The 27879-nt window shown below is 41.2% G+C and overlaps 1 protein-coding gene across 5 annotated transcripts in view; it reads left to right on the forward strand.

The window, feature by feature from the left end:
* Positions 1-14434: 14434 nt before the first annotated feature.
* The window catches only part of CARD11 (caspase recruitment domain family member 11), a 44883-nt gene continuing 31438 nt past the window's right edge, over positions 14435-27879 (forward strand). For 4 of the 5 annotated variants that reach the window (XM_017813638.1, XM_017813639.1, XM_017813642.1 and 1 more), the window contains exon 1: positions 14435-14810. In XM_017813638.1, the coding sequence (XP_017669127.1) occupies positions 14798-14810 (13 nt within the window). In that variant the 5' untranslated portion in view covers positions 14435-14797. Of the gene's footprint in view, positions 14811-26196; positions 26301-27879 lie in introns of those variants that run through there. The other variant, XM_017813640.1, reaches the window with a different exon arrangement.

A 27879-nucleotide genomic window follows, 5' to 3' on the forward strand; every position in this document is an offset into this window, starting at 1 on the left:
CAGAATTAAACACAACTAATTTTGCATCCCGTTCATTTTTGTGGGTGTTTTTGCTGCGATAAGGTAGCAAGATTAAATGCTCTAATTTCTGTGGTGCACTTGAAATGCAGGTAAGGATATTCTACAGTTTCATGAATAGGGAAACTCCCAGAAAAGAGCAGTGACTTGGGTGTGTGAACCTCTCCACTTCCAGTGTCATGAAATGCATGGGAATGGAACAGAGCAGTGGAGAATAGTATAGAATAGATCAGGAGAGAAGCAAAACCTTTCTTACCTGTTCACATCCATTTAACCTCTGAGATTATATTTCCTCTTTAAATAGCAAGAAAAAATAGCCCAGAGAAATTCATGGAAACCTTAGGAAGGATTTAAAATATCCCATCTGTGAAACTGTTTATGATTAAAATATTGACATGCAATCAATAAACCTATGAAATTTTACCAAAATAACTCTGCAGCGGTTGCAAAATTTTGTAGGATAATTAATACTGGAATAGTGTGAATTAATTAAGCATAGTATTAAAAATACATGCATAGAATTTGAAAAAAATTTGGCAGAATCATAAGAAGAGACACTTAAGAGAGATGAGCATCTTTGCTTTCTCCTGGTTCTCACAGAAATTTGTGCTTTCCAACTTTCTTGGGCAATCTTCCAGTAAAGAAAGCCCAAATGGCTTTTTCTGTTACAGGAGTCACTGCTGTCAGGGACTGAGCCATAAAGAGAAGCCTGGGTTTGTGATGAAATGAATGGAACTGGAAGGGTCCAAGATTATTCCAGAATTTTATTTTGCTGTAGGTGCATGTGTATATTTGTTCTAAAATAATTGTGAGTTTTTAAGCACATTACGATTTTATTAATTTTGAGGAAATGTTTCAGTGTTTAATACAGGAATTTGTCTATAGATTTGAATATGCTTCCACTCAGAATCTCTTTAAAAATGAGACCAAGAAAAAAAGTAGTTTTTTTGACATTATGTCTTCATATTACTAGCAGTAGATCTGAGGTGATCTGCTTATGTATCCTCTTTTATATTTGATCAGAGCATTTTTTTTTATTTAATTGAAATATATCAGTAATACAGAAGATTAGAATAGCACAGGAATAAGGGAAGAATGTCTAATCTCCACTTTCATAATCTGGACCCTGAAAGAGATCCCCACCTCATGAAACTACAACTTGAAGGAAAGCAATGTTATTTATGATACTAACAAACAAGCCTACTGGAAGTCAGGGAGCAGCCAAGATAATATCAGTCTCTCACAGTGTAGATATTAGCCAGAGCTGTATTTAAAATTATTCCTAATTGGAGTGTGAGTCTGCATATTTTGTACCCCTATGCAAATGCAGCATTCAGATAAGGTTCTTAGAAAGAGATGTTCAGAACAGCAGACACTTGGAAACCAGAGTGTGAAATCCAGAAGCAGTTGGTCATTAGTTCTCTGTTTTCTGTATGGTTTTTATTGACCCAAAGTGATCTATTCCTTTATGAAATAAGACACAACCTCACCAGCATTCACCAACGTGTGTGAGCCCCACTCTGTGCTGGGCTGCTGGGTTTGGAGAATTAACAAACGGGCTAAATGAATGCAATAAAAATAAATCAGGGATGGTGCAGTGCAAAATGGGCTTTGTTCATTTATTTCTGACATGAATGGTTTAGTTTTAATTATTTATAATCCTTCACAGTGCATTGGTAAATGTGCTGCAACATATTTTGTCGAAGTAATGAAGTTTTTGAGGCAGCAGAGCACGGCCTGGATGTCGGGGTTTGGGATGGTGGGGAGTGACCACTGCAGAGGGAGAGGGAGAGGAAGGGGGGGTTTGCTCCTGTGGTGTGGGAACGTTTGTGATCTGGACATTTGGTTTCTACCCACGCTGTCAGATGGAAGTGGCACATCAGGTGCAAATCAGAGCCCAGGGCCTTGGGCTGGGATTTATGCAAGTGTTGTGCTTAGGAGAGGAGAGCTGTGCTCGCCCTCCTGGCCCAAACCAGGGAGGTCTCTCTGAGCTGAATAAATCAGTGTCACACGTGCAGGTGGCAGAAAGCAGCAGGGGACACCAAGGCAGCTGAGGGGGTTGTGCTGCTGGTTTGAGGAAAGCAAACAGGGACAGCAAACGCCACGAGTGACCGAGCGGAGCGTCTACGGGAACGAGGAGCTGGAAACTGCAAAGTGTGCACATTCTCTGGTTCCACATTTTCGGATCATTGCCTGCTCTCTTAAGTCAGCACTAGGAAGCAAATGAGGGCCTGAGTTTGGAGGCAAAGATTTCTTAAATAACCCCTAATTTCCTTCATATGATTTTGCATGGAAACTAAGGAATGGAGTTGTCTCTTTTTGCACAGGAACAAGGAAAAGTGTCAGGCACTTGGGGAGGAGGGAAAAAAAAAATCTCAAAAAGAATCAAGTATAATAATTTAATCTACTGTAAATACAAAAGAAATGAGCAGAAGTATATTTTAATCCATCTTTCAATTTGGAGAGAACCTTAAAGTTTGCTTTTGATTCTGACTCTGCTAGCTGCTAGGAGTTTGTAAACTCTAAAACCATTTCAATTAGATTTTCTGGGCTTTACTTTTAGTACTTTTTGTCTGGTTGAAGTCATTAGCTATCTGAATAAAAAGCTAATGTATGAGATAACCCTCTCTGCATCCATGTGGAGGTAATGGAAGATGTCTGATACAGGGGGGGTTGATGCAACTTGCTTGAGGCAGTGAAAACAGTCACAGAAGCACCGCGGAAAGAGTCTTTTTGCCTCTTATGTGGAAAAACCCACCCCAAACCCTCTCCTTTTCTCTGCATGTGTCATTGCATTGATAATAACACAGCTAATGACTTACCCTTGATGGGAGGAAAGGCTGGATTTGCACAGCTGTTTATGATATATGTTCTCTCTCCTTTCTCTCCTGCTTTTACCTTGCTGTTTCACAGTATTGATATATTCAGCACTCAAAATAATGCAGAGAAATTAGTGTCTTCTTTTTACCACTTTATGACAGCAAATATATCAATACAAATATAAAGATGCTGTACAGAGGCAATCAAATTTAGTCTGGCTTTATATGCATGTAAATGTTTTATTTCTCAATAGTATTTGTAGCCCTTTGCTGCAGCAATGATATTAATCTCTGATGACTTTGAGGAAGACCAGAAATTCTAATGACTAGCACAGCTTGCATAGGTTCTAGGATCCTAGAAATAATGGAATACGCTTTACAGTCTACTTTATTCTAATGTCTTTCTCATAAAGCCACTTTTGTCGATTAACATGGGATTTAAAATACAGTCCTTGATCCTGATCCTGCAGAGACCTACTAGTAGCCTTAATTTTAAGCACTGCTACTTCAGTAGGACTGTTCACAGCATGGAAGAGGAAGAACCCATGGAAGACTTTGCAAAATTGAGATCCAGGATATTAACTTTGTCTTAGTCTTGTTCCTTAATTATAATGGTGCACTATTTTCAGGGACAATTAGCAGCTACCTCAATTACAGGGAGCTGCAGAGTGGCAGCTTTTGTTTGTGCATTGATCCTCCAGTCTCTGGCTGGTACCCTGGTACCATCCAGTCATTGAACATACACAGAATGTCTATTCTTGTTTTCTCTTACTCTCTTTTGCTCCATGACAGAATTAGTTACCCTTTGATTCTGAGCATTCCAGCAGCATAGCTGGGTGCTGCCTCCTCTTCCTCCTCTTCTTCCACAGGAGTGCTGAGTATCCATTAGAAAAAAGAGAGGTCTATCACACCCAAAGTTGTCTCCTGCTTTGAAAGTCTCGCAGTGGGTAAATCTAAATTCTGTGACCAAAAAGAAGCAGTTGGCCTTTGAAGTGCCCCTTTCTCCGCTCTCAGGGTCATGCCCGAAATAATCTGTCCTTTCTGCATTACCTTCACCCCCTCACAGTGTGGAGACATCCTGAATTCAGCTAAAAAGGATCTATATGTCTTATTCCAGAAATGAGATTCGCCCAGGGTCTCTACCATGTGCACATTCCACTACACATCCTGAGAGTTCTCCCTATCCCCCCTCCTCTCTTCAAGGACAGCAAGTTCCTACAAGGTCTCCTGTCTTGATGGTGCTGTCCTCTGGGCTTGTCACAGCAGACGTTGTGTTCCTGCCTCCCTGTTGCAAAGCTGTTGAGATTTATACAAACAAAAGTAGCCGTCCCTGGTGCTCTGCTTCACCCAAGTGATGTAAAGCTGAGGCACTGAAGATGAGCCTGCAGTGGTTTTGTGGGGGTACCACGAAATGAGCCGATAAACCACCCAGTTACTGCCTTCCCAGATGTCATTTACTTTCTGCAGGGCAGGGAAAGCCAATCCAGGGTGAGCAGTAATGGTCTCCAGCAACCATAAAAGCAAAATGAAAAGTGACACTTTTCGACTCAGCAAAATATAAAAGTGAGCTCTCCTTCCCCACCCCTCTGAACACTCCAGCTTTTGCTCCCAGACAGGGCTGTCAGTTCAGACCAGACTCAGCAAAGTGAAAGCCTCTGCTGAAAGCACTGGATCATCAGCTTAGTCTTTCTCCTCACTTTTCTTCCTTGTTAATTCATCTTTACCAGGCCTTTTGTTCCTTACTGTCACACTTGTTTTGTTTCTTATACCTAAGGCGTCCACAATGGTTTCCCACACGGAAAAAAGGTTGGACCTTGATTTTAATGTAATAAGGATCAAGTTGTGCTAAGTCTTATGAGGCCACTTCTTGTTTGCCTCTGGTAAGAATGTCTGTGGCTGTTCTGGAATCACTTTTAAGACAATTTCACTACCCTTCCATTTCCATTAGTTGGGTTTTTTTTTACTTTGTCTATTCAGAACTATGGAGAGCTACAGCTTTTGTACCTGAGATCTTCATATGTTGCCTACTAACAGCTTGTACTCTTGTCTTTTCAAGAGTTAATTCTTCTGTAACTTACATACCCACCTCCAAATCCTGTTTGTTTGCCTCATTACTTTGATTACATGATTGCTTAGTTACTTTGCTTGTATTTCCAGACACAGGCTGTGTATAAATGTGAAATATTTTCTAGACCTTCTGTATAAAGAAATAAATTAAATGGTATTATCCCTATATGGTGGATTACCCACTCTCTTTCTCATCCTTCATTAGATTCCAGACACTCTCTTTGTTACTGTCATGTGCTGGATTAACTCTGTGCAGAGAATATTTTATGGATGCTCACTATTACAACAGGATATTATTTACCAAGGATAATTTTGCTTGTACTGCAGCACACTTGAAAGTAAATACACAACTTGGGGAAGTGTATGGAGATTGTCCAGTGAGTAGTAATTTTAACTATGTTACAAATGTTTGAGACATCCAGTCACACATTAAAGAGATGACCAGAAATATCTTCCTGGACCAAGCTGGACTCAGATACAGCCACTCACTAACCCCCTGTTTGGTGCAGGGGTCTCAGGGAAGGGCATCTGCTGCTGCATTTGTGTGGTTTGCTGCAGTTTCAGGAGCTGGGCACGGTTCTGTGTCTGACTTGCCTCTCTGGCAGGCAGAACTAAAGATAGCATTACTGGCAAGGTTTGCAGCCTGTAGGAAATGGAAGCCTTTTTGTTTCCTTCCCCTTTTTCCCTTCCTCGCCTGCACATGGTCACAGAGCCAGACAAGGACTTCATGTTCCTCTGCGGTTGTGCTTCCTGAAAGGTGCTTGAGTTCTGCTGGACCCCAAACACATGCACAGAATCAGGTCAGTTTAACTGGCTCAGGCACCCACCTTTTGTTAGTATTTACTGCCTTTTGAATTCATTCCCATGCTGGAAATAATATACACTTAATTTAAGAAAGTCCTATTACTGAAATCAGTTTTTTTTATGAAAAGGCACTTTCTAAAACTAAAAGCCAGAGAAAAATCAGATTCCCCGTTTCTGACATTCTGACATTTTCTCTGACATTTTATGAGCAACTTCCATCTACCAGTCACCAGAGTCAGGCTCTGGGAGAACAGAATAGGACAAAGATTTTTGGAGAATACTTCCTAGGAAACCCATTCCCCGTTGTGTCAGTAGAAGACTGATAGTTTTCCAAGCAGCTCTCAGCCTTCCTGACAGCCTGCTGTTGATGTGTTAGTCTCTTAAGACCCAAACCACACTTGACTTTTTCCCTGGGAAGCTGGCACAGCCAGAAATGGATTGCTGACCGTTCCTGAAGGAAGCCTTCTGTCTTGTTCGTTAAATGGATGGTGCTAAAACCCCTTTAATCACCTATTAGTGAGCTGTTAAATACAGTGAAAGCAAATATACTCCATGCACACATTAATTTTTAATGATGAGAGAAATACCTGAGGTACAGGATGTGCATGACTTCTGCTCAGAAGAAAGGCAGGCAAGTCGGTAACAACAGGGATGTAATTAGTAAAAGACTGTCTGGTGGTATGTTTTGAGAAAGAACTATTTTGTTGTGGATATTCAGGATTAGTGTGAGCAACTGTTAAATTCCTCAATTATATTGGTGTAGAAAAAGAGCTCAGTGGATCCACGATGGAATATAGAATTTGGTTTGTTTCATAATGTAAGGATAAGAATTTGATGCAGTAGTTGCAAGGGGAATCTATAATTCCCTAAATCCTAATATAAAATGGTAGGTTCCCTATTTCTGTCAATACTCTTAAGATTATTGCTTCTTTGTCTCACTGAAAGTCCAATTTAGGAGTCACTGGGGTTTCTTAAAATTTACAGGTTTTACTCACTGGAAGCTTAAGCCTACAAGTTTATAAGCAGTTTTTCATATTTTTGTGAGCCAAAATAGGATAAATACATAATTTGATGTCTTTTCATAAACAGACAATATGGTTTCTTTGTTCTATCCAAAACTTTTTAGACTCCTAAATTCTAAAGCACTTTGCAGTGCTGTAAATTTTGGACAAATATTTTTTTCAGTCTTAATATGAAGGGGCTGTGTCCATCTCTCTGTCCTTTCCCTCCTACATACAAAATACAACGTAGGCATATTTCTGTGGATGGATGGGGGTCAGTGAGCTCTGCAGTGGCCTGGTGTGTTTTACACAAGAATCAGGTAATTAACACATCAAACCAGGTAATTAGTGTAATGTCTCATAAAATCAGCCTTCAGTTTTATTAGAGATCATTATCTATTAATGTCATAAATATAAGAAGTTACTACAATCGTGGTAATTTAGATCTACAGATAAAAAAACTAGACTCGGCCTGTGGAAGCTTAAATTAATTTCATTTCCACTGCATATTTTGAGACGTGGTATCTGCATTCTGTTACATCAGGTGCATCAGAAGTAACTCCATGAATGACAAGTGAATTAATGCTTGTTACAAATTCCATGGCCTGTAATGTCTGTGGGTATATGGGTATTGGAATGAAAGTCCTCTATATAGATGTAAAGGTATTTAATACTTTAACAGAGAGTTGTCATGCAGTGAAAAAGCACAGCTTCCAGAAACCTATACCATTGTTTCAAAGAGAAATGTTAAAAATTCAAAGCCAGGTATTCATTTATGGATCAATAAATAGCAGTCATATAGTTTTATGGCCATTTTTAATCTCACATATGTAAAATATTCCTTGATATATGACCACTATTTATATGCATCTTAGCAGCTCTTCTACAGGAATGCTCAGTGTCCTTCCCTTGGGAGCTGCACAGTTGAAAAGAAAATGAGCAAGAGAGCTTGGAAGAGCAAATACATCCAAAGCTGAAAAAAATAATTTATCAGCAGCAAGTCACAGAGAAATCACACGTCCTGATTCAGTGTGACACCAAGCTCTCTGTGAGCTCAGGGCTGGGCCCCAAGTCACACAGGCCACTTCAGCCTTGCAGGCTGTTCAAAACCACCTGAGAACTCCCCACTACCTGCTGCTCCTGCCCTCTTCCCCTTGCTTGGAATGCATGATATGTTCATAACCTGCCTGGGAAAGCTCTGCTCTCAGCAGTGGTCACTGCTGTTGTGGCAGAAGAGCTGTGCATACGAGTTTGGCTCATTCCATTTAAAGGAAACAATAAGGAGAAATAAGGCATAACATGGTAATATCTCACTCTGGCCTCTGGGCTCTGGTAACTTTTCCATCAAATTACTGACTTAGCCCAAGTTGCTTTTGGCAAATTCCTGTTTCATAACCTTATCCCTGTCTCCTCTGTAATGAACCGGCTCGTGTTCCTGCAGTGGAGCTGGATTTCCATAAGGATGAGTTCAGCTTCCAGCTTTGGGGAAATACAGTTTCTGTTCTCTGGGAGAGGCGGATCTTTGGTGTGACTCAGTATAGTATTTCTTGCTTTTCTAACACTTACTTATAATGTGCTCACGTGGGGCTCCATGGTCTGGTTTTGACACACCTCATTTATGTAACAGTTTCAGGTTCAAGGGTGTTGTGATTCTCTGTCGGATTTTGTGAATCACAGAGGATGTTGGCATCAGAGCTGCAATGAAAGTTAAAAACTCCTTAACTCCCAGGTGTGTGCTGCATTCCCTGGACACTTAAGCTATGGAAAAAAAAAAAAAAAAACCTTGCCATTCAAACTATGTGGATCAATATAAAATTCTTTTTTAGATATTACATCATTTATATTATTAATATTCTTGTTTCTGTGAGGTATGTTTTCTCTCAAAGCACAGCTCTTAGCACAAGTTTTCCTCCTCCTGACCTTTTGAAGAATTTGTATAGATTAAAAAGAGAGAAAATGTTGACGGATGGGACCCATTCTGCATACTTTTATAATTTGAATAAATGCTGACCTATAAAGAAGACAAGAAACCTTCCAGTTTCAAACAAACAAACAAAAAAAAATAAGTAACTCAACCTCTCCATACATCTTCTAAATTTCAAGTTTGATAGATTATTCCTTCAGGTTGCAGATATGTTAAACCCTTCAGTCTAATAATCAGAATACATACTGACAATGCTGCTATTGCATAAATGGGGAAAGATGACATTGTATTTTAAGCAAAAGATGAGATATGGGACTGATTAATTTATTTAAAAAAATTTTAACAGAAGTTTTTGAACTAAAATTATTTTTTCCCCAGTATTTGTTCTGGTGATAATGATCTGAATTCTTTCTTTTTTTTTTTTCAGTAATAGTGATTGGATTCCTTCCTGTCCCCCTTGATTTTATAAAAAAATGCCATGAGTTTCTGCCTTGATTTTTTAACTTTTTCCAGTTGTTGTTTTGTGATTTTTTAAAAATAGATCGTCGGTGGTTTTTTAATTGAATTACATGAAAATAGCTCTATTTTTAACACTTTTAAGGGGAATAAATATTCCTTTCTTATCACCTCAATACTTTGTCTCATCATCTATTGAGTATGGATATAAATATGCAACTCATTGGTTGCTGTGAAACTAAATCATTTGTCTGTAAAGTTTAAAGATCCTTGGATTTTAAGCCCTATGGACATGTAATTAAGAACAGAAGGAAGAGCATAAGCACCTGAGCTATGGCTCATACCCAGTTTTGCTGAATTATATATGTGTGATGAAAAGAGTAATAACTAAATTAATTGTTTGAGTAATAACTAAATTAACTCTTTTCTGGAAAGAGCATCACAGAGTCTGGAGCTTCCCATCCTTTGACCCCAAGAAGGGGCAGAATAGATCATAGAATCATAGAATTGTAGAATCCCAGAATGGTTTGGGTTGGAAGGGACCTTAAAGCCCATCCAGTCCCACCCCCTGCCATGGCCAGGGACACCTTCCACTAGCCCAGGTTGCTCCAAGCCCCGTCCAACCTGGCCTTGGACACTTCCAGGGCTGGGGCAGCCACAGCTTCTCTGGGCAACCTGTGCCAGGGCCTTCCCACTCTCACTGGGAGAAATTTATTCCCAATATCCAGTCTAAATCTACCCTCTTTCAGCCTAAAGCCGTTCCACCTTGTCCTGTCAAAACCCCAAATCTGGGTTCTTTGCTTCAGTGGAGGGCTGGCCTTTTGGCAAGGCACTACCCCCTGTGCCATGGATTGGGAACCCAGATCCCAGATTGGATTTGAACCCAAATTTTCCATAATGGGTGCATATGCTACTATCTGACTCAGATAAATCCCATTATACTGTTGAACTCAACAGAGATTGTACATTTAGTGCAAAAATACATAACCCCTATCACTGTCAAATGAAAGAGGGAATTTTATTCTGTCTGTTCCCCACTGATATATGTTTGCCTGTCATCTTATTTCATAGTTCAGGCAATTGAAACACTGTTAAATGTGTATCATAAACCTATAGATAAGAACATTTCCCTGTTGGATTTAAGCCATTACCCCCAAAGGTGTTAAAGAAATCCCACCGTGTGTCACTTTTTAACATCAAGGGGCATTTTTGATGTTAATGCCTAGAAAAGGCAAATGAACACTAACAGCTGCTTATCCACAGGCTGGTGAATTGAATAGGGAAATACTTCTGTTCTGGAAGTCAGATCTCCAGAGAAAAATGATAAATTGTGAGCATCCTTAAGTAAGAGTGATAGTCTCTGAGGATAGTTGAGCAAGGCTGATAATATAAAATATGTAAAACGGGGAAAATATTTAATACTTCTCTTTCTCTGCTCTAAAGAGTTGGAAGGGTTGTGTTAACAATATAGAGGGAGCTGCTGTGCCCAGGCATGCAGGAGAAATGCAATATATTAGTTCTCAAATCACTAGTTTGTGAAATGCGTTTCTGGTATCCAGGGATTTTCAGGACTGTTACACTGATAAGGAGTCAAGGGCAGTCTCCTCATGGGCTGGGATGGATCTCTGGGGAGAAGAAGGCGATAGAAGAAAAGGAGCAGCAGATTAAGAGCTGGATAGTTTCGTGTTTGTTTACTTCCAAGTGCTGATATTTTTTTAACTCTTCGGTCTGCAGCTATTTAAAGCTCTGTGGCAGCTTCAGTTCTGACTTACAGCCTCTCCTGAGCTGATGAATCACCTCTGTAAAAAGGCCTTCTGTAGGAAGTCATGGTGTAGAAGGAGAACCTTCCACTGTAGGAAGTTTAAGAATGAGAAGAAGAGAAACTTTCCATAGATTTCATACCAATCAAAATGTCACGGTATGAACGTCTCCGTGAGCAAAATACTTAGGAGGCCAGCAACAATGTGGAGGAGCATCTGAGATTCCAAATCTTCTCCACTGTTTGATCACCCTAATGGAATAATAGAATAATGTAGAAATTTTGCTGGCTTTTTTTATGCAAGGATCCCAAAGTAAAAGCCTGGAGGAAAGGAAGGTGCAGCACCACCAAAGGGCTTGACGTGCATTTGTTATTCAGGTTATACCATTAGGGCTCAGATCCTGCAAAATCAGAGTGATTGGAAGGAACTAAATATGCCCTTCTTTTCTGAAGTCTCTGGGAAAGAGGGAGACAACAAATACACCAGGTGTGTCCTTCCGGGTGATTTTCATAAATAATAAATTTATCGTTTCCTATACCAAGTTTAATAAAAGGAGTTTGAGAAACCATAACCAACAAAAAATAACAAAAAAAAAAAAGGAAGCATTGTTTATTGTTACCCCTTAACTGGACAGCTTGTTAAACAGAAAGTTCCAGTGGATTTTTTTTTATTATTGTAAAAAAAGAAACAGATGACAGACAGGTATCTTTTTGAGGCAATTCCTTTTTCTTACCAAAAAAGAAAGGAAATTTTCCTGCTCAGAACTCTACTAGTCAAGATCCTAGACCCTACATTTGGGTCAGGAAAGCCCACGATTCAAACTCTGCAGCTTTTTGCTGTATTTTAGGTGGTGCACCTGAATTTTCTTGTATTTTCTGGTCGGCAAACAGAACATAATTATTTTCTACACTTACATTGTGTGAAACACATAACTTCAGTCCACCAGCCTCGAGGAACTGTAACCTCACCATAACACTTTTATAGCTTGGGAGAGTTTTTTATAACCGAAAACTGGGATTAAGACTGTAAATTCTTATAAGAAAAAGTTGATGCTCAGTTACATGTGGCTTTGTGATTGATGGCTGGATCCTGCTCAGCTAATCTCAGTTTGCCAGTAAAGCCTTTATGACTATGAGAATTTTAGGTCCTTTGAGTTTCGGTGATAGATTCCTTAAAGCTGCTCAGGCTTCACTGGATAATTGCTTCATCTCTAGGGCACCACTTTAGGCCCAGGGAAATGTGGGATCTCCTTTAAAACAGTTGTTGCACTTTTTGAGTTGTTTGTAATCTACAACATTAAAAAAAACCCCAAAAACCAAAAGCAAAAACAGGAACAAATGATACCTGACCCCCTGCTCGGCTCCGTAGGGCGGTTTCAGAGTGTGCTGTCTGACACCTTGTTTGCCAAAGAAGCCAAGGACAGAAGGAGAAAGCTGTAATGAGACTTGGTGAGTCTTGATTTGAATTTCTAGCATGTTTTTCCTTTCAGGTTGGGAACCATGTGTGGAAGATCTGTGCGTTTTAAATCGAAGTGCAGCCACAGAGTTTCTCTGGTTGTTCTTAAAATGGTTCCTCTGTTGCATGCACGAATCAGCTTCCTCTGTGAAAGCAGCAGAAAGCTTGACTCAAAAGTAATATATTGGCTTTGACTGAATAATTGTAGTCCATGATTCTTACAGTTCTGTTTCACAGTTTTTTCCCCAAAATATCACTTTCCCCCCGTCAGAAATTGCAGAACCTCACCTGTGCTGTTGTCACATGGATAGATTTTTTTTGGCTGCTCAAAGCAGGAGGCTTTCCTGCACCTTGTCACATTCAGCTCCAAGTTTGTTCAACAGGGAATTTTGGTAAAGTTGCACGTGAATATCAGTAGCCCCAAACAGTATAGTCCTCACTGGAAAAAAATTGTTAGGGACATAGTGTGTTCTGCTATTGTTCAGCCAGAGACAGAAATTCCTGCCTTCCTTAGTCTTGGAGAAATCTTGGTTTAGAGAACTGTAATTCCTTCCAGAATTCCTTTCAGTGTCAACTTCACAGATAAACTTACACCCTCACCAGTGCAGGTACAGGTACAAACTAGAGAAAAAATCAGGGAGAACTGAGGCAGAGCTGCTCTCCACATTTTGCTCCCTCATGATTTTCGCAGGATTCAGGCTTTCAGTTTGCTAAGAACACTTTTGCATGTTATTGTAACAACACTTTGAGCCATGTATTTTCTCCCTCACATTTCCTCTTCTCACTTTATCATCTCACTTCCTCCATTCTGTTGTCTTTGACGCCCCTGTATCCTTTGATAGTTTTTCCATTTGTTGTGTTTTCTTTTATTCTCTACCAACTATTTTTTCCTTTCTCATTCTCTTACTCCATTACTGTCATCGTGCTTTTCCACCCCCCATATTCCTAAGTTATCTATCATACGTCGCTTATGCTTATTATCCCTTGTGTTTCTGTTTTTATTTCTATGATTTCCTCTCAGGAAATAAAAACACACCCATATATACATAGTTGCTTTCTTCTGGTCACCCTCAAAGAAAAACAACCTCGCAAAAATTCAGGGAGCAGAATGTATTCCAGACTGGTGAGCTTTGCGATCACCCTCACAAACACACATCCTTATTACACTCATATAACTCTTCCTTCAAGTGGTCTTTTCTCTGATCCTCACACATCCAGAAACTATTCCTGACTCCAGTGAGGCTTCACCTGTGCACATCTGCCCAGTGCAAAGGTAAAGCCTCGGGAGCGACCAGGACCACAACAGCATCTGTGCCTTGTTTTCCCCTTTGGGATTAAATAGGCAGCAGCAGAACAGGAACCAGCACATCATGCAAGGTGTTCAGGCTTAGGATCCCTGAGCGGGGTGGCAGCAGCACTGAAGGATGTTTCTAGAAGTGATGGTGACTCCTCGTCCCACAGCGAGGGCAGGGACTGGCTCCGCTTAGTTTGCCTGTGGTGGGAGGCTTCTGGTTGCAGCCTAGAGGTGAATATCTCAGTGAGACCCTCCAGCAGGGGGGTTTGCATGTTGGCCTTAAACCTGGAGTCCAGCACTGAAGCAATACAAGATACTGTGGCTTCTTTGTGTCGGCAAAACTTCCTTTGGAAAATGCATTGTTTAAATTATCATTCAACTGCAAAATAATCTAATGCATAAAGTAAACCCTGTTGACTACCTTTCTAGCAGAAGCGCCTACTAATAAAATAGATGGTTTCTTGAAAAAACTTTGAAACCTCGGGAAAACCCAGAACTCCTTCTGCCTGGAACTGTTGTTCTTGAAACTGTTTTCTTCAGTTCTTTCTTTCTTTTTCCTTTCCCTCCTGCTTTCCACCAGCGTGTGCCCTGAGATGCTCTGTGGTGGGAGAGGCAGAGCAGCAGCAAGGCTGGCATTCAGCATGTCCCCTTTTGGCTGAGGGAACATGGAATTCTGGAGAGCTGGAAGTGAGGCAGTGGAGCCAGGCTGCTTTCTCTGTCTGAGCCAGGCTTTGCGCTGCCGCCGCCTCTGCCCACTGCTCTTCCCGGGGAAGGGGCAAAGGTGCCCCTTCATTTGCTTGCACGGTGCTTGGGGCTCTGCTGTCACCTGTGTGCAGAGTCATTTGCAAACGGGCTCTATCGCTGGGGAGCAGAAATGTGTTTTTTTCAAACCCTAAGCAGATTTATAGTCTGGTTTCCTGTCAGATCTTTGCATTTTCCTTCTCCGCCCCTCCCAGTCTCTGACACACTTTTCTTACTTTCTGTGTGGCTCTTTGCTCGTTCTGACACCGGTGCACCAGATTCTCCTGAAACTTTTGTCCTTAAGGGGCCAGGGGTTGCTTTGCTCCTTGTGTTTCCTTTACTTTTCAACCACTGCAGAGCACAAATAACCTCTCCAAGACTCTTGGAAATACAATTGCATGGAGGCGACGTAGAGAGTTTCAGCCTGCAGCAACTGCAGTGAGACAGCCCGGTCACTCATGAGCACCCAAGGTAAGGAAAGCAGCTGTCAGAGCAGCTCCACCTCCCTGACCAGCAAAGAACTTGGCTCTGACCACTGCAAGTTCCACCTTTTGTTGTTTTTGAGTTGGTTTTCAAGACGGTGTTTCTTTGGAAGTGGCTGCGTTCGCATCTTCCGTGCCCCCAACAGCGACGATCCTTGGAGCCCCAGGTTCAGGGAGGCAAACAGGCTGTGGCTGGAGGTGCAAACGTGTTCTTAAAGGAGGAGTCCACTGGGAAGGAGAGTTGACACAGAGGTCTGGAGAGGGCAGAGGAAAGGACTAGTCTGCAAGGAATTTCTGGTTCTGCCCATAGTGTGTTGTGCCTTAGGCTTTTCTTCAAATCTCTTCACTGAGATTTGTGCTTTCTGTCGACTAATAAATCTTTCTTGTTCTTTTTTTTTCTCTTTTAATCTGTTCTTCACACTTCCTTTATTCTATTCTCAACCCTATGTATCTCTTATTATCTTTTTCACCATCTTCTTTTGCCTGTTTTTCATCAAGCGTGTTTTCTGTGTGACAAACATTTCCCTTGTTGGTTCCTTTCCTTTCCCTCTGCCTTCTCTTTCATGCCTGTGCAAGACTGTACATCCTCCTCCAAGTTCTTAATCTTTGTCTCCTTCCCCTCTGTCAGTTCCTTCTTGTTCTGGTGTTCCCCTTTCCCAGTGCTCCTCTAGCTTCACACACACACTCCTACTTCCCGCTCCATCCTCTCTCATGCACATTGTGTATTTTGCACACACAGTGGTGTTGTCTTTCCACTGGGTTGTCCTTGCACACACATCTCTGTCCTGTCTGTCATGTACATGTGCAGGATTTGCAGGTTTGGGGGGGTGCATCCCAAAATACAAGACTTCTACGCTTCCTTCCACTTCTCAGACTCACATTTAGTCATTCACAGCAAATAACCACTGTCATCCTGTGTCTCTGCTTCTGTCTCAAAACTCCACCTTTCTAACACCTATAACACCCCTCTGCTTCCTCTCCACTCCCAAACACAGCATGCCCTGACTTTGTGTATTCTATCCCTTCTCTTTCTACTATCCCACTCCTTCCTATCTCCTCACTACAACTCTCCATCAGGTTTCTCTACCTGTTTTTATCTTGATGTTGCATTCAAATTAGGAGGAACTACTGATGCATATGGGCTTACTTTCTGCTTACCATGCCCACTGTGTCCTTGGAGATAAAGTGGAGGAACTATTGCAGTCTCCCAGCTCCCCTTTCCTCTGCAGACTATGCAACCTGCAGCAGAGGAAGAGCTTAACAATGGGATTGAAAGTAGATGAAAAAATGGGAGAGCACAATGCAAATTGTCTTTGGAAAGCTGTAAAAAAAACAGTTCTAGTGGTTCATAAGCCTTTTTACTAAACTTAATAGACTTTTTGACTTCCTGCCCCACAGCAGAACTTCTGGTCTGACATTTGGCGGAGTTTTTGTCCTGTTGATTCCTTGTGGAATCCTTGTGGGATTCCAAGTCTCAGAGGTAGAGGTTCTCAACTTTAATGCTGTGGTGGGAGTAACTTTGCTCCTAGGATCTGGAAACAGCTCATTTCTTTTATACCAGATATATTGGTGAGTCACCAAGATCAGGCATGGCTGAAAACTGCATCCAAGGACAATAGCAGGTATTATTCCTTGCTGAATTTTGTAAACTTTGAATCAGATGTGACAAATAAGTACATTTCTTTGATGAAGCATTTTAGCCTCACCTTCTTAAGCAGGACCATTGAGACTGAAGATTTATTTCTGTGGATGTTCTGGTGCAGGCTTTTGGGAACTGAGGAAGGATCGCTTATTAAACTCAGCTGAATTAATAAGAGAATTATTATGTGGGAGAATTCTCTTTAGCGATCTGTCCTGCTCTCTCAAATTGTCCCTCTCCTTATGAGTGAAAGGAGCTTAAATTTTATGTTTGCAATTATAATATATCCTTTCTGATTCAGAGCTGAAAACTGTGGCCTTTGAGCTGTGAGCATTCTCTCCTGAATACAGAAACGGGTACATTAAAATATCTTTGCCTTTCGGATCTTGCAAAAAGTCCGCAAGTCTAGAACAATAAAATAAGAGCTCATTTTATACATAGAGGTCTAACATGACTCTTTCTTATTTTGTTACAAGTCACCTTGTGCTGTGAACAGCACTTGTGTTCCTTTGAGTCATTCTACAAAACTTGTTGATTTTGTGCTTTTCTTTTCTTCAGCATTTTGTGCCCTCATTACTGGTTCTTTTTGTAAAGGCTTGATGTCTCCCAGAAATAAATTGACTGAGCCAACATCTCTCTCTTCCTCCTTTTTCTTTTGCGTCGTGATAGTTTGCTGTATGTTGTGTTAAAAATAGGCATTGTCCAAGTTGGGTTGTGACATTTGCAAGAGGATTTGGAGCCAGAAATTTTATTTTTTTCTGTGTGTGTATGTCTAGTTTCTTGAATCACGTGTCTGGCAGAGGAGAAATTTCAGCTGGAAGGAGCCTGGGAACTTTCTATCCTACCCAGCAAATCCTGTATTGAAAAAGCCAACCTCAGAACAGAAATTCAGAATCATGTTTGACTCCCTGTTCTTTTGCAAATAGTGATTTCCAATTAGATTTTACTCTGAATTAAGAGAACAATAAGCTTTCAACATGTGTGAAAAGAGAGAACCATCTGACTGCATGTATCTGTTAAAATGAAAGGCAATTTGAACCTTCTCTGGAAGGATACATCCCAAATAACTGGGATGTGCTGAGGAAATCTGAATGCCATGTACCAAACCACCTCGGTTTATCTGCTGTTGCTTGGTGAAGCTTTTCATCAGGTATATGGAATGATTGCTCACAGAGGATGAAATCCATAGAGATCCTGAGATCTCCCAATATCATGTCTCTGTTACTGAGAGAGAACAAGGTACCCACTTGTTAGCAGATGCCTCAACTCTCTCTTTGATATTGAAATACATGTTTCATGAAATATAAATCCTTCACTTAGATGTCGTCATTACGTGTGTAACTGTGGAATTTGACTTATGGCAGCTTTCTTTGTCAGTAGCCTCCACAGCAGTCTAAACTTAAAAGCACAAGGAATGTGGGACCAGGCCTTGTGATTTTTAAACTGGAGGGCGAAACCATAAACCTCACCAAATTTAGTCAAGTGTTGACACTGGTATCAGAGAGAAATTCTTTCTCTCGCCTCTTTTGTCCCTGCTGTCTGTAGGATTTGCATTTGCAGAACACTGTCTGCTCTGCTGCAAATCCAGTATCTGCAGTGAATCTGCAATTCCTCTTTCAGAACAAACGATGGGGTTTTCTCAGGTGTACATGTAATAAGATTCTCCACTTCCTCCCTTCCCCCAAATTCTCTCTTAAGTGCTGCCTTCACCCTCTAGTCTGGGTCAGTTATTTAATGGCAATGAACATTTTCAAGGAAGGTAACCTTTCTGCTTGTGATTTGTTCAAGGACTCTGGAATTATAATGGTTGCTGTCAAATGTATATAATTGGTCTCTGTGGCACACATCCAACTGGTGATAAAAGCTTCCTTCCCTCTGCTGCTTTTGTCTGTATTTTCTCCCTATATCATCCTCTCACTTCTGCTCCTCTCAGGCAAGAGGAGAAGACAGTGCCAGGCTGTTTAAAGTGCAGTTTGACAAAGCAGCAGCTCTGCCATATTCCCTGGCATGGAGTGTCCCAGCTGTGGGCAGTGGGTTTGGCTGGAGGTTTGCTCACTGACTTGGGTTAAACATGAAGGTCTTCTCTGAACTTTGATTTCTAACACTTTTCTTCCTTCATAACCTTCTGCCAAATAGTTGGGCTCTAGGAATGGTGATAGTTTGTGAGTACCATGAATTCTCATGCTTAATGATCTACATGGGGTGCCTGTAACATTTCACCAGCAGGTAAGAACTTTGTACTTTCTCATACAAAAAGCAAACACACGGGGGTTTTTATCACAGCCTGTAAAAGCACACTACTTACAGCACCAAAAATTGGCAACCTGGTGTGCACTGTCTGCTGCTGAACATGGAGTGAGGAGAATATTCCTGTTAAGTTAGTCCTGCAAAACCCCTTTTATCTTCAGGGTTGGATGGGGCATTACTTTCTGATGCCATCTACTTCAGTGAATCTGTTTAGCAGCTCAAGAGGAAAAAGAAATTTGTCAAATCTCTCTGGAAATCTATCAGAAATGTCAAATGGAATGCTATAATATTCTGGTTTTGTCAAAAGGATAAATGTATATACAGCTGTGTATGTGATATTATTTGCAGTAATTGTTGCCTCAGTGAATTTGTCTGTGTGAAGTAACTTGGTGTGGTGTTAAGGGATATGTTTGTTCTGGTCCCTGAGGCCAGTTTGGCCTTACACAAAAATACCTGTTATTTGCCCAAGTCAGTCCTAGTTTTTGTAGTTCAGGGGAGAATCAGCTTCAGTGTAGCCAAGGAAAAGATTCCCACCAGCCTCCTGAGCACTGGGTGTTTGCTGGCAAATTCTCCTCAGGTTGTAATTGAGATACTGAAGAGTAAATGTAACATAAGGTTTCTGTTTAAACTGGGATAAGGATTTTGGTTTTGCTTTTTGAATGCAGAAAAGGCTGTGTGCTAGCAGTACATATCTGGTTATCATTAGCAGTTAATGGATTGTTTCAATTTCATTTTTATAGCTCTATATGTGTATAAACATTTCCAATCTATCTGTGCCCATATTTGAAATCAGGATGAGTATGTTTAATAGGTTGTTACACATACTTAATATATTTGAGCAAAAAAGTAAGTTCCTCCAAGGTTTGAAACACTAATAAAGACACCTTTCAAATATTTCCTTCTGGAAATTTTGATTCCTGAAAAAAATGTGAAAACACCCAAAGGCTGTTTTAACTCGTTTTCTGAAGATTAAACCAAATACATTTCCAAACTACAGTGGAAATGGTGATTGAAACTTTTCTCCTTGATCATGAACGGAGAGATTATCACATAATAAGATCATTTGAAAGCTTTTGGCTTTTAAATCTCAATTAAAATACCAGTGACCTACACTACTCACTGATCAAGCAGGTCCATTCATAGAGTCTGTGTTTAACAGAACTTTCCTCCCTGGTTGCAATTCTGACCCAAAGTCTACTGGTGCATCCCAGTCTTTCACAAGAACAGTGTCACAGTGTCTTTCCAGCATCTGCTTCCTGCATCTCTGTTTCCTGGCTTTTTCTGAGTCATAGAATTATTTGGGTTGGAAAAGACCTTTAAGATCTTTAAGTCAGACCATTAACCCAGCACTGCCAAATCCAACACTAAATCATGCCTCTGAGCATCACATCAAGGTAGTTGCCATTCCATATGTTTTTTGAGGTAATTAGTGAGATCATCAAACTTATTTCACTAATGATTTGCACTGACTGAAAATATAAATTTCCATAAATTTTCCCCATCACCTTAACTGTTGCTGAGCTGATTTTCTCCTGAGAAAAAAACCCCCAAGCTTAAGATAAGACTCTTCCCTGCTACTGCACTGCTGTTCTTCCTTCACAGTTCCTGCCAAAGTTAAGTCAGAATACGTCTCAATATTTGATTGTTTAAGAAGATTTTGGGTGTGTTTCATCCTTTCAGTAACAGATTCCTGTATTTCCAGTAACATATTTTTCAGGAACACCCAAGACTAACAGGTTTTATTGTAGAAGGTTTCATTTCCTTCTGTCTTTTATTCTCTCATTTCTGCAATTTATGCCATGAAAGATATCAATGCAGTATGAAACAGAAAATATTTAAACTTTTGTGTCAGGAAAGAAAAGAGTGTGTTTTCCTTTGGCTTGAGTTGTTTGAGAAAAATTAAGGAGTTTTTACATTTCCTGTAAGGCTGGAAACACTGAATTGGTTGGGTTTTTTAATCTGCAAGTCCGTGGCCTGAAGGAAGAGTGATACTTGGGTATTTTCATATAGAGTGTTACACTACAGAATGCTGGGTTTGTGACTCATCCATGTCCATACTGAGAGCAGCTTCCAGGCAGTTTTGCTGGATTAAATGCTATTGACAGCAACACCTTCACTGAATCACTGAACAACAAGGGTTGCACATCTGGGAGGATGGTGTCTGGCTCGATATTTGCCTTAGAAGCCATGTGAGAATACAGTATCAGGAAGGATGGAAGTTTTTCACCTGCAAGGAACAATGGGAAAATGCTGTGTCTGAGACAGAAATGATCAGAATTTGAATGCCCTTTTGAAGGCTGTGGATTTATTGAGAAGCTACTGATACACTGTAGTATGTGCTGCAGTGCAGGAAAATGTAAACTCATTGCAACTGCATCATTATAGCATGATAATACTGCAGAAATCCACAGCTAGTTGAGCAGGATGATATTAGAAATCTTGGATGCATTTAGAAATCTTGGCTATTAAATATAATGCTGTCAGCACAGATCTAGCAGAGTCTCTGCACAAAGGGAGTGAACGTAAAGATGATTTGAACATTCAACTACTGCGAGGAAAGAACATGAGAAAAGGCACAGGGTGGTTTGTTATTGCTCCTTTTGTCCTCACAAGACATCCCAAGCCCTCTCTCCCCTCAAACTGACCGGTTTGTCTGACTCACCTCACTTGCCTTGTTTAATATCTCCTTTCCTCTTCCTCCCTGATTCTGATTCCCAGCCCATATAAGGCAGATGCTTCAGGTGAGAGAAGGGAACTGCCAAACTTCTCTGTGTACAGCAGACTCCAGAGCTGAAGGCATCAGTCACCTCCTTTGTGACTGATCCTCAGGGAAATGAAGCAAAGCATCAAGCACAGCAAATCAAGAAAAAACTCTGCGTGAAGGCAGAGACAGGCCATTGTGCCTTGGCAAGGGTTCTGACCTCACTGACAGAGTCATATGTTCAGCTGGGATATTCTTCCACTTATTTTCTCCTCTGGAGAATGCTTAACACAAACAGTTGGCTGCACAGTACAGGTTGTTCAGGTTGTTGTACCGGGTTTCAGACAACGTGGTCCAAAACTGACCCTCTGGTTGTGCATCTAGAGCTGCTGGAAAGGGTCAGATCAGAGCATCAGGTTCTGTGGGCTGGGCAATGCCACATCCTGGCCTTCTGTATTATGTTCTTTGTGGGTAAAAATGAGTTCCTGCCCACCTTCCCCCTCCCCTCATGAAGGCATGAACTCCGTAACCTCAGACCAGAAATCTGTTCTACCACAAATTTGACCTTATGCAAGTCCAAGAGAAAATGCCCAGCTGTCTGTTGCTTAAACCAGCAATCCTTATTTCCTCCAGAGAAAAACCCAGTGAGTGCAATGAACGCCTTCTGATGGTTGGATGTGGGTTCTAAGCCACCAGCTGGACCATTCTGTCCTGAAAAGGAACAGCAACATTTTTGGTTAAGTGCCAAAAGCTTGCACATAAAAATCCAAAAGGAGCATATGGTTATTGCTTTAAACTTGCCTTATTCTTTTAAAAAATGCTTTACCAGAATTATTCATTTCAGATTCTCAAACTGTGGAGTGAGAAAGTTTAAGTTCCTTTTTTTTTTCCTTGCTAGGGTGAGTGACATCATAAATATTAGAAAGAAACAAAGAGTTATTTCAGGAATTTGGACTGGGATAAGTTCGATTTATAGAGACTGACGTCACCACTCCACTGAAGATACCGGGGGCTGTGATGTTTGAAGAAGCTGTTTGTCCTTGCTCAGTTCACCTCAGCTCTACCCATCACCTCATCACCAGCACTGCTGATAAAATGTCCAGTGTTCCCCAAGTCAGTCTTGGCAATGACATCTCTGGGTTGTGGCTGTTTGCTACTGCAAGTGAATGACCATGTAACAGCAATATAAAATTGTCCTGATGTGTTTAAGTAACCAGGACCAGCACTAATAAAGCCCTTTTTACCTTAGAGAATTGAGAGCAGCCAAGGGGCAGTGCCCACTCCCAGAGTTACTCCTCAAGCTTTTCTAGCAATCTGGGAATTATTAGTAATTAGTGGCTCTCAGGACAGGTCCCGTAAACACTTCCTCCCACACTGACTTGCTGTGAACAATTTCAGTGTGAGTCTAAGGAGAAAGTACACTTTTGTGGTTACTGCAGCTCAGCAGCCCTTGCAGAGCTCTCCCACGGTCCTTGCCCTCGTCCCCACGAGTCCTGTCTCCTGGGATGGTCTGTGTGAGGTGCTCCCTCTCCCAGGCTCCTCGTGGAGCAGCAGTAGGACACCTGTCCCTGCCTTCAGCCCAGGTAACTGTGCTGCTGTGCAGGGGAATGTCCTTGTGTGACCCCCTCACACAGACGTGGGTGGGCAAAGTCAGAGCAAGAGCTCCTGACCTCTTGAGAACTGCAGAGAGAAGATGGCAGAGATACCTCACAGTGACAGAACCTCACCAGCAATGCCACCCTCGGTGCTGATGTCAGCCAGGACGTGGCTTCTAGGAGTGCTAACAATGAAAAGGCTGGACACATTCCTATTTGAAGAGGCTTTTAAAATTCTCCATATGCTTCCTTTAAAAAAATTCCTTTAATCTTCCTGATGTTTGCAGTACCCTGGAGAATAATGAGAGTTTTCTTCTCAGTTGATGAGTCTATTGCTTGGAAACACTTGCTTGGAAACACTTGCTGACCTGAGTAGCTTATGACAAAACAGGATTTTGAATTCAGATCCAGCTTGCTCTGCCTTGCTTCTTTTTCTAATCCAGAGTGAACCTTATCTATTTTTATTTTGTATTTCACATGATGCTGGAGTAATTACTGCCACAGAGGATAGAAGGGCCTTGCTATCAGAGAGGGAAACCTGTGAACACAGCACATCATTCTTAAAATACCTGAAACGTGGGTGGAGGAGAGCAGGAGTTAAACTGGCTCCTGCATAACACTTGTTTTGTTTTACGCTTTGTGTTCTATCCCTGGGCCTAATTCCTCAGTCTTGTCTTCCACGGTGACTTCGTTAGCAATGAGATGCTAATTAAATTTCATATTTACGATTAGAAAATAAAATCATTGGACCTTTTTTAAAATAGATTTTTATGAGTTTGGGCTCAGTTAGCTGAGTCAGCAGCGTGGATTCTGCAAGGCTGAACTCACCGGCTTTGGGGAAAAAAAAAAGATAAATAGAGCAACTAATGATGAAAGGAGAGTCTAATCTAAAACCTCATACAGTTTCTACACTGTATTAGCTTTTGAGCATAAGAAAAATAAATTTGTTTTGGTTCCTCCTAGAAATAAATACTGTTAGTCATGTAGAAAGAACCCTTCTTTTATTATGTCTCAGAGAGTTCAAAGCTTAAAATGTCACTTAATTCTTAAAGTCTCAGCTGTGGCTGTAGACAATAGGCTGAAAAGGGGTTGATGCATCAGCAGTGTTTGCCATCACCTGTTAGCTGGCAAAATATTTATTTCACAGCTTCAGAAGGGTTAGACTTAACACAGGTAAGTGCTGACACACAGCATCTGCCCCCTTCCCTGTGGAATGTGTACTGCTGGAGAGTTTATCCAACACCAGAGAATCAGAGCTACCTAAATACTGCTGCCAGCCAGATTTATAGGCACTATATAGAGCAGTTCCCTATTCATGTAAAAATTAGCACCTCACAAAGCTTTAAAGGCCCATTTTTCCAATACTTAGAATTTGAAGGATGTTCCAGTTGTGAGAAGATTTTTGAAAGGGCTCAGCTTCAATTTAGGCGTGTACAAAAGACCTGATTGTAAGAAGTGTTTAACACTCAGCAGCTCTGTGATTCATAGCACTATCTTAGCCCACACTCTGAGGCAAATCTTACAAAAATCTGGCCATTTATTTTGACGCCTAAATACCACCTGCACTCTTTGAAAACCTGACCCTAATTACGAGCTGTGCCCTTGAGTGGGAATGAGAAATAGGGGAAATCAATCCTCCTGCGTGGGAGCCATTTGCTGGTGCTCATCTTGTGTGTAACCTCACTGCAGACACAAATGCAACACTGCTTTTAAAACTAAGGCTTTTCTGCACATTCTGCAAATGATTTTGTTGTCAGCTTGTGCTCAGGAATTGTTGTGCTTCAAGGCATAAGTTTGGAGAATAAAACACAACTTCCCCTGACCTTGAGTTGGTTACCCCCCTTCATAACATCAAACACCTCCTCGAGATGAGGGTTTGGGTGCAAATAATCCTGAAAATCTCACTTTTGTAATATTGCTTATAGATGCTGTTTAAAAAGCAGCTGCCCATGCTTAAAGACTGGGATGGTCACAAATGGAATGTAACTCTGGCACCACTTCACAATTGTTATTTCCACAAATATTTATTTCCACAGTCAGCAGAGAATTCAGTACAGTTCTCATACTTCTTATGTTGATTTGTGCTCAAGAACCACACCAGGTGAAGACAGATAGTCAGATTTATTGCTATTTTAGTACTTCACTTCTTTGGTCTTTACAAAAAAATACACATTAACCATGAACTGAACCGACAGAGTTTCCTGATGAGACCAGAGTTTAGTCTCTTCCCATGGTTAGTTAATTCTTCTGGGATAAATTTTCCACATGAAAGCTTTACAATATTTTATTCTCTATCACCAGAGCAAAGGGCTTAGCTATGGAGAGAGCAACAGAAGATGCTTAATTCCTCCTTGCAATGCTTTGAAGGTAGAAAATATAGAATTGACAAGTATTTGGTATTATCTCTTCCCCAAGACAGCAAGACAAGGTCATGGAGACATTACCACTGCAGAAATAATGTAGAGACAATGTGAAAACAGAAAAATTTTGCTTTAAATTGCTGCAGAAGTGACTTACAGGAGCCTTCCTGCAGGACGGAGAGGGAATTGTCTCTCTCTTTTCCAGGGATTGCTTTCCTGCTCTTAATTGCAGCCTTATGGTGAGGTTTCTTTGGTGACATGGCATGGCTGAGAAAACCCAACTGTGCTACCTGCAGGAAAAAGGGACCTGCTTGAGGAGCTCCTCAGGCCCTTCCTGCTCCATGCAGAGCACGCAGCTCTGTGGCTGGGACAGCACTTCCTCTAAGACTTTCCTCTGTGGGGGTGTCGTGTTTGAAAGTTACCCACACCCTCTGTTCAGAAGAAAAGGGAAGTAAGGCAGCCCCCAGAACCTTTCTGTCTGCTATTTATAGACAGGAGGCTTGAGAGAGGGGATGGTGGGTGTTGTGTTTCCGGGGCTACGTGACACAGTCCCACAACACTGGTGCAGAAAGAGAGAGGACACAGAGCAAGGGGAAGAGAGGTGACCAGCAAGCATAGGTGGGAACAACCTATTCGTAAAACAAGTACAACCATTTCCATGTGAAAGGAAAATTCTAATTTCCAGAGCTCCTTCTGATTCCTGGTGAGGGTTTGCCCTTCCTAGGCCAGGCTGCTGTGATCTCTTGTCGACTTTTTCTTGTCAAACAGCCTCCAGTTTTCCTCTGTGTGTGTTGAGCACAGCTGGCTGAGATGTTCATGAAGATTTAAGCAAACCTGCAAGGATTTGGTCAATGAGTAGAGCATCAAGGACCATGGCAGACTGTGACTAGGAGTGAAGTTTACTTCTTCCAGTGACTTTGAGGTGGAAAGGCTACAGGTATTTGTTATATTGGTATGTTTGTTGTTGTTCAAGCTTCAGTGGAGCTGCATGTGCAAGAGAGCAGCCTGTTCTTTGAAATTAGACTCTGTTTTAAAGTAATAGTTACCAACGGGTCACAAAAAGGAATAATGTGGACATATCTGTTGTCTGTACATGAAGCTGTGCTTTTACATAAAATTATACCTTAGCACAGTGCATTTAAGATATTTAACTGAAGCATATTCTCATCACAATCAGTGCTCTTACAAGTCAGTGAACAGTTTGCATGTGGGTTGTTTTTCATGTGTTTGGAGTAGTTTGTTAAGGTTGATCTTAATATGAAGGTTATGAGAGTTGGCTTCTTATTTCTTCTTTCGTTATATTTTGTGTATTTTGACTAACTGTAGGATTCTTTAACAGCATGAAGCACTGACAGGGGAGGCTTACCTGGCTATTAGGAAAAGGTTCTCTTCGACAGAGGGTGGTTGGGCACTGGAACAGGCTCCCAAGGGAAGTGGTCACACCCTGACAGATTTCAAGAAGCATTTGGACAATGATTTCAGGCACATGGTGTGATCTTTGGGTTGTCCTGTGCAGGGCCAGCAGTTGGACACGATGATCCTTGTGGGTCCATTTCAATTCAGGAGATTCTATGATTCTTCATGTAGGATTCTATCTTAATTTCCTGCCATGTTATAAAGCTTGCTATACGAAATATTATTTTCAAACTTTCTTGGGCCATGGTGAATCACAGTGAGATTATCTGGCAGTATTCAAGACTGGAGTGTGACCTTTTCTGTTTTAAGAATGGCCTACACATTTACTGTCAGTTGTTTCTGAATTTGGAGATTGTTAAACCAGAGTGCAGTCCTCTCCTGGAACATGTTCTGCGTTATCCTTTGACTGTTTGGAGACAAGAATATCACCTGCAAAGAGTCATTATCTGACTGTGTGGAATATGTTCTTCTCTGAGGATTTTTTGTTATTTTTTTTTAACTTGTGTAATAGAAGAGTTTGCAGAAAGTGGCAGCTTTTTTTAAGAAACGGACTAAGTAGGAGTTTGTTTGGTAGAGCTACACTCCTTTCTCTATTCCTGTTTTATGTTACTTGTGTTAATAGAAGTGAAGTGTTAATAACACCGATAAGAATCAGGCTGGCTGTGCAAGGGTACATATCAAATAATGAACCTTTGTCCTCACCAGGTTCTTATGTAGCTCAGTCCGTGGAAATCCCTCCCAACACTGGCTCTCTGTACCACAGAATGTGCTGGGGTTTGTAATGCAAGCACACATTTTACCAGGACCTGAGGTCATCAAAGCTGTTTTCATCTTTGGGCAATGTGAATTTTTAATTCAGGGTTCCTCCTAAGCACCCAGGACTGTGTGCTTGCCCCCAGCTGTGCCTCTTCCTCCTCCTCCTGAGCTGGTGAGAATCTCATTATCAGTTGTAAAAACAGACTGAGTCAGTCTCAAGGAAAAATGAACCTGGGACCTGGTAATGGCTCCTGAGGCGTTTGTTGGGCCAGCACTGTCATGAGCCCTCTGCAGCCTGAGGATGGCAGCTTCTTCCTCAGATCTTGGCTTTCAGCACACATTAG

This window comes from Lepidothrix coronata, unplaced genomic scaffold, assembly GCF_001604755.1.
Source record: "Lepidothrix coronata isolate B3197 unplaced genomic scaffold, Lepidothrix_coronata-1.0 Scaffold41, whole genome shotgun sequence".
Lineage (NCBI taxonomy): Eukaryota > Metazoa > Chordata > Aves > Passeriformes > Pipridae > Lepidothrix > Lepidothrix coronata.